This window comes from Nansenia antarctica (genome assembly GCF_963989245.1).
Source record: "Nansenia antarctica genome assembly, chromosome: 3".
In the NCBI taxonomy this organism is placed as follows: domain Eukaryota; kingdom Metazoa; phylum Chordata; class Actinopteri; order Argentiniformes; family Microstomatidae; genus Nansenia; species Nansenia antarctica.
In genome coordinates this window covers 61651733-61659232 of record NC_137688.1, presented here as the reverse complement: position 1 = coordinate 61659232, position 7500 = coordinate 61651733, and the positions used below count along the sequence as shown (strand labels likewise).

At 51.8% G+C, this 7500-nt stretch overlaps 1 protein-coding gene across 1 annotated transcript in view; it reads left to right on the top strand.

The window, feature by feature from the left end:
• LOC308154247 (kinesin-like protein KIF13B) overlaps window positions 1-7500 on the top strand; it is a gene marked incomplete at its 5' end in the record, with an annotated part of 29931 nt that overhangs the window by 8407 nt on the left and 14024 nt on the right. Inside the window, 10 exons of the mRNA XM_080527415.1 lie at window positions 174-386; window positions 526-636; window positions 1865-1999; window positions 2091-2221; window positions 3066-3152; window positions 3706-3866; window positions 4484-4679; window positions 5369-5531; window positions 6276-6422; window positions 6802-6951. Coding sequence (XP_080383541.1) covers window positions 174-386; window positions 526-636; window positions 1865-1999; window positions 2091-2221; window positions 3066-3152; window positions 3706-3866; window positions 4484-4679; window positions 5369-5531; window positions 6276-6422; window positions 6802-6951 — 1494 coding nt within the window. The remainder of the gene's footprint in view (window positions 1-173; window positions 387-525; window positions 637-1864; window positions 2000-2090; window positions 2222-3065; window positions 3153-3705; window positions 3867-4483; window positions 4680-5368; window positions 5532-6275; window positions 6423-6801; window positions 6952-7500) is intronic.

Genomic DNA, 7500 nt, shown 5'->3' with positions numbered 1-7500 from the left:
TGACCATAACCTGACCCTGACCCTGACCCTGACTCTGACCCTAACCTTGACCCTGACACTGACCCTGACCCTGACCCTAACCTGACCCTGACCCTAACCTGACCCTACAGAGACTCAGTCCTGACCTGGCTGCTAAAGGTACCCTAATACCTGACTCTCTACCTCCCCTACAGGACAGTCTTGGGGGTAACAGCCGCACGGCCATGGTTGCCACGGTGAGCCCCGCGGCAGACAGCTATGATGAGACCCTGTCCACGCTGCGCTACGCCCACCGCGCCAAGAGCATCGTCAACCACGCCGTCGTCAACGACGACCCCAACACCTCCATCATCAAGCAGCTGAGGGACGAAGTGGAGAAACTACGAGAGCAGCTCAACCAGGCTGAGGTGTGTGTGTGTGCGTGTGTGGGGAGGGGGGGGGATGTGTGTATGGGGGGGGGGGTGTGGTGTGTTTGTTTGTTGGGACTAACGTCTGTGTGTGTGTGTGTGTGTGTGTGTGTGTGTGTGTGAATGTGTGTGTGTTCAGTCCCTCACGGCTCTAGAGCTGAAGGAGCGTCTAGAGGAGTCAGAGGCGCTGGTGCAGCAGATGACCGTCAGCTGGCAGGACAGGCTCAGAAGAACCGAGGCCATCGCTCAGGTACACACTGCTGTGTGTGTGTGTGTGTGTGTGCGTGTGTGTGTGTGTTTGTCTCTCCGAGACAGACAGGAAAGTTGCTTCCACAAAAAAAAATCTGCGCGACAAGGGAAAACAGGAACGTTGTTTCTGTACAAAATGCCAACCTTCTGACGCAGCTTGTTGACAAGGTTATCAATACGATACTTGAATTGAAGTTCACTCAATCCAGATACCAAGGTACTTGTACTCTGAGACTCTCTCAATGCCAGAGCCATTTACTGTGTTCATATTCAAAGTAAAACTACATTCATGTTAATTATACATTTACATTTACATTTACATTTTTGGCATTTAGCAGACGCCTTATTCCAAAGCGACTTACAATCAATACATTTGAATACTAAGCATGTGAATCAGCAGTCCACTATTCGTTGCAGGAAGAGCACTCTAGCTCGGGCCCGGGGCCACTGATAGAAGGAAAAACCTTCTCCCTATTATCGCCTTCTATTAATTATTATTATTATTATTATTATTTTTTTATATTACTGGAGAAACTGAGAAACAGTACAAGGGGGGCAATAGAAGTTCTTAGGGACACAGTAGAGGGGAAAGCGGGTGTCTTTAGGAGACGTAGTGGTGAGGGTCAGAAGATGTCTCAGGAGGAGCAGTTAAGATGTAACCTGAAGAGATGGGTCTTCAGTCTACGACGGAAGATGGGTAGTGACTCTGCCGTTCTGACAGCCGTGGGGAGCTCATTCCACCAGCGGGGAGCCAGTGTTGTGAAGAGACGTGATCGGGCAGCCCGACTGCTGTGTAGAGGAGGTGGGGCCAGTCGACCAGCCGAGGTGGAGGAACGGAGTGAGCGGGCAGGGGTTTGGGGGGTTATACTATCATGATCAATATTTTTGGTATTCGTAAATAACATAAATGTAGTTTTACTTGCGCTTAGAACCAGTTTAAGATTGAAGAGCATTGAATGCAAGTGCTGCGGTCTTTCAGTAGCCAGTTGTACACAATCTGCTACACAGCAGACAATCGTATCGTCAGCATGAAAATGGGCTCAGCAGTTTTTTAGTGCGGAGGCAATATCATTTATGTAGAAAGTGAAGAGGATTGGACCCAATATAGAACCCTGCGGCACACCTTTCGAGATTTTTTTGGGGGGGAGACTAATACTGGGTAGGACCTTCCTTTATTAGGAACACTACACTAATACTGTGTGTGTGTGTGTGTGTGTGTGTGTCTGTAGGAGCGTCAGAAGCAGCTGGAGAGTCTGGGTGTGTCCCTCCAGTCATCAGGCATCAAAGTTCCGGAGGACTGCAGCTTTCTGGTCAACCTGAACGCCGACCCCGCCCTCAACCAGCTGCTGGTCTACTACCTGAAGGTACACACACACACACACACACACGCACGCACGCACACACACACACACACACACACACACACACACACACTAACTGTGTTCCTGTGTTCAGGAGCACACGTGTGTGGGCGCAGCAGACTCCCAGGACATCCAGCTGTGCGGCATGAACATCCACGACCAGCACTGTGTCATCACCATCACCATGGAGACAGGCGTGGTCCTGACCCCACACCACAACGCCCGGTAGAGACCACACAAACACACACACTTACTGTAGTAACCACTACTTAAGACCGGGTATAACAAGCACAACCATGGTAGGAACAGACACCGGCGGCAGGGAGCAGTTGGCTGTCGGGCTCTCTCGTCGGGTCTCGTCGGGCTATGGCCCTTGATCGAACTGGCGGCAGACAAAACACATGGATACTCTTGGTCAGAGAATAGTACTGCCCGGAAACCGGCTCTCACCCTCTTGATGCGTCTGGTAAGTTTCACGGCTCTCCGGGCATGCCTAGTGGAGGGGACCTCTCAGTAGACGAGTTTGGGTCCAACCTAGGCCCAGTCGGTCCTCTCAGGTCTCCCGGGCCTATCCACTCCCAGTGAGGTGCTCCAGCTCGTTGTAGGCCGAGGTTAGGAGGGCGGACAGGTGGGCTCCGTTGGGTTATCTCCCCGTCTCACTGCGGCCTATGGCCTGGGATTAGTCTGGTGACACACAACTCATCAATATACTTTTGTCACAGAATTGTTCTGCCGGAGACGGGCGCTCACCCAGTCGATGCGTCGTAGCCTCCGTAGCCTCCCCCTCTCACTGCCCTTTATGTGTGCCTCCTGTGAGGAGGCGCAGGTGTGGCACGTTGGGCTGACAAGTTTGTGGGTTTCTTCCCTGGCCGTCTACCCAGTACTACGTGGGGGTTACTACAACACACACACACACACACACACACACACACTAGTCTGTGTCTAGTAAACCTGCTCTGTGCTGTTTATGGATGCTGACATTGGTCTCATATTCCCTCCCCCTCCCACCCCCCTCTCCCTCCCCCCTCTTTCTCTCCCCCTCCCTCCCTCCCCCTCTCTCCCCCTCCAGGACCTGTGTAAATGGTTCTGTGGTCTGCAGCCCGACACAGCTTCACCATGGCGACCGGATCCTGTGGGGGAACAACCACTTCTTCAGGTCAGGGGTCAGGGGTCACTTCAGGGTCAGGGGTCACGTCAGGGTCAGGGGTCATGTCAGGGGTCACAGTCAGGGTCAGGGGGGGAGGGTCAGAGGCGACTTGCAAGGCTCCGGCCCACTCATTGGGATTTGTGGTTCAGTGTCTTGCCCAAGGACACCTCGACACGTGGACAGGAGGAGCCGGGGATTGAACCAACCTTGAGATCATTAGACGCTGACTCTACCTCCTGAGTCAGCCGCCCAACAAGTAGACCAATCACAGCAGAGAACAAGTAGACCAATCACAGCAGAGAACAAGTAGACAAATCACAGCAGAGGACACAGAACAAGTAGACCAATCACAGCAGAGGACACATAACAAGTAGACTAATCACAGCAGAGAACAAGTAGACCAATCACAGCAGAGAACAAGTAGACCAATCACAGCAGAGAACAAGTAGACCAATCACAGCAGAGGACAGAGAACAAGTAGACCAATCACAGCAGAGGACAAGTAGACCAATCACAGCAGAGAGAAACTTCCTAACAGCAGTGTGACCCTATAACCCCCCAGGGTCAACCTGCCCAGACATCTGGCCCGCGCGGGAGGTGAGGATGACAATGGCGATGACGAAGACGAGGATGAGGAGGGTGAGGTGACGAAGGTGTGTGACCTCAGCCTCGGATACGACTTCGCTCAAACGGAGGTGATGATGAACTCCCCGGGCCACAACGGTGAGAGAGAGTGTGTGTGACCTTAGACCTGGTCTAACCTGGACATTCGCTCTTGTATTATGTTTTATTGTGTTTTCTTCCTTGTTATGTAAAGCACTTTGTGACCCTGACCCTAACCCTTGGTCTGGGAAAGGTGCTGTATAAATACATTTTACTTACTTCACACGTAATCCTTCCCTGTAAATTCCATGGAATCACACAAGGTCCTGACCAGGGTAATTGCCTGAGACAATTTCCCTGTACAGTCGCATTCACACATGCACCATACCAGGTCAATTCCATGGAATTTACTCGGAAGGTTCGTATGTGTGAAAGGGGTTTTACCACTAGAAGAGCCGTGAGGGGCCCTGCGTTCTACCACCCAGTATCCTTACATTTGCAAAATCACATCAGGCTAAGATAGTATAAAGCTGTTTTTCAGTTTTTCTGTATAGGAGGCTAAAAGAAAGAAGCGCCCTCTAGTGATCTCTGTGTGTAAATAGCAGATTTACATTCTAAAAAGGGGATCTATTTGACCCCCAAGGCAGCTCTACTAGTAGGTAAAATAGGCACGGCTGTTGTAGTGTTAATGTCTTTGTGCGTTCACTCACCCCCCCCCCCCCCCCCCCCCCCCCCAGACCCGATGCAGTCCGTCCTGCAGACGTTGCAGCTGCAGCACCAGGAAGAGAAGCGCAGCGCTCTGGAGCACCAGAGACACATGTACGAGACAGAGCTGCAGCAACTGCGCAGCCGGCTGCACCCAGAAGGACACGCCCCCACCGCCACGTCATCACCCTGCGCCCAGAAACGTCTGCGTCGCTGGAGCGAGGACAGGTGAGGTCATCAGGTGGTCTAACCCCTAGACCCTTAGACCTGGTCTAACCCCTAGACCCTTAGACCTGGCCTAACCCCTAAACCTAGACCCTTAGACCTGGCCTAACCCTAGACCCTTAGACCTGGTCTAACCCCTAGACCCTTAGACCTGGTCTAACCCTAGACCCTTAGACCTGGTCTAACCATAGACCCTTAGACCTGGCCTAACCCTAGACTCTTAGACCTAGCCTAACCCTAGACCCTTAGACCTGGTCTAACCCTAGACCCTTAGACCTAGCCTAACCCTAGACCCTTAGACCTGGCCTAACCCCTAGACCCTTAGACCTAGCCTAACCCTAGACCCTTAGACCTGGCCTAACCCTAGACCCTTAGACCTGGTCTAACCCTAGACCCTTAGACCTGGCCTAACCCTAGACCCTTAGACCTGGCCTAACCCTAGACCCTTAGATTTGGTCTAACCCCTAACCCTAGACCCTTAGACCTGGTCTAACCCCTAACCCTTATACCTGGTCTAACCCCTAACCCTTAGCCCTGGTCTAACCCCTAACCCTAGACCCTTAGACCTGGTCTAACCCTAGACCCTTAAACCTGGTCTAACTGTAATGGACAGATTTACAGACTTCCTGATGAATAATGCAGTGTGTGTGTGTGTGTGTGTGTGTGTGTGTGTGTGTGTGTGTGTGTCTCAGAGAGGCAATGATGACTCGTAGCCTGCGAAGGCTGCAGGAGCAGATTGTCAGAGCCAATCAGCTGGTCCAGGAGGCGGTGTTTATCTCTGAGGAGCTGAACAAGAGGACGGCCTACCACGTCACTCTGCAGATCCCTGCAGCCAGCCTGGACGCCAACCGCAAGGTGTGTGTGTGTGTGTGTGTGTGTGTGTGTGTGTGTGTCTACCACTACAATAATAATAATAATAATAATAATAAACTTATATAGCATACTATATAGCACCTTTCAGACATAAAATACAGCTCAAAGAACTTTACATTTGAAGCATTATAACAAGAACAACAAATAAATACAACAGCATAGATGAAAATAAATTATAATTATTTAGTAATAAATGTAATAAAATAAAAACATGTTTAGTGGATAAAGCACAAGCTAAAGATGGGCTAGCTCAAAGCCTTTCAGTAAATGTTTTTAAACTGTCTTTCTTTTTAAATGTCCTCTGAGCCTGTTAGATATACCTGGACATAATACATAACAGCTGTAGTACATCTGACCACTAGGGGCAGTAGTACATCTGACCACTAGGGGCAGTAGTACTGTGGTAGAGTGGGATACGTCCATCTGACCACTATATTGTTGGTCTCCATCATCCGGGTGACAGGTCCATTGGTGGAGAGGTTTGGGTGGCTTGAGATGTGAGAGTCATATAGTCAAAGTCCATAATCGGCTTTGGGTTTCCTGAGACTCATGTAGTTGAGCTCTGAACCCCCATAAGGCCTCAGGTGTCCCTGACCTAATGATTTCTAACAGTTGTCAGATTGAGGGAGGTGCATATTTTTGACATTGTGTGTGTGTGTGTGTGTGTGTGTGTGTGTGTGTGTGTGTGCGTGTGTGTGTGTGTGTGTGTGTGTGTGTGTGTGTCAGCGTGCGGCGGTGTTGGGGGAGCCGGCGGTGGCGGTGCGGCGGAGGGGGCGTGGCCAGCAGGTCTGGGCGCTGGAGAAGATGGAGAATCGTCTGGTGGACATGAGAGAGCTGTACCAGGAGTGGAGGGACTGTAACCATGACAACCCTGTATGTGTGTGTGTGTGTGTGTGTGTGTGTGTGTGTGTGTGTGTTGTGAGTGTTGTGAGTGTGAGAGAGAGAGTGTGTGGGTGTGTGTGTGTGAGAGAGAGTGTGTGTGTTGGGTTAAAATGACCAATGACAAGGATGTGTCTTACAGTGTGTGTGTGTGTGTGTGTGTGTGTGTGTGTGTGTGTGTGTGTGTGTGTGTGTGTGTGTGTGTGTGTTGTGAGTGTGAGAGAGAGAGTGTGTGGGTGTGTGTGTGTGTGAGAGAGAGTGTGTGTGTTGGGTTAAAATGACCAATGACAAGGATGTGTCTTACAGTGTGTGTGTGTGTGTGTGTGTGTGTGTGTGTGTGTGTGTGTGTGTGTGTGTGTGTGTGTGTGTGCAGGTGATGCAGTCGTACTTCAGGCGGGCCGACCCGTTCTTTGATGAGCAGGAGGACCACAGCCTGGTGGGCGTGGCCAACGTCTTCCTGTCCTGTCTGCTGCAACCAGCCACGTTGCAGTACGCAGTACCCATCACCACCCAGCAGGGGGAGGTATGTACCATCACCACCCAGCAGGGGGAGTTAGGGGGAGGCAGGGGGAGGTAGGGGGAGGTATGTACCATCACCACCCAGCAGGGGGAGTTAGGGGGAGGCAGGGGGAGGCAGGGCAAGTTAGGGGGAGGTATGTACCATCACCACCCAGCAGGGGGAGTTAGGGGGAGGCAGGGGGAGGTAGGGGGAGGTATGTACCATCACCACCCAGCAGGGGGAGTTAGGGGGAGGCAGGGGGAGGTAGGGGGAGGTATGTACCATCACCACCCAGCAGGGGGAGGTACGCTCCAAACCCTAACCCTGGTCCTAACCCTGGTCTAACCCTGGTCTAACCCTGGTCCTAACCCTGGTCCTAACCCTGGTCCTAACCCTGGTCTAACCCTGGTCCTAACCCTGGTCCTAACCCTGGTCCTAACCCTGGTCCTAACCCTGGTCTAACCCTGGTCCTTACCCTGGTCTAACCCTGGTCCTAACCCTAACTCTAACCCTGGTCCTAACCCTGGTCTAACCCTGGTCCTAACCCTGGTCTAACCCTGGTCCTTACCCTGG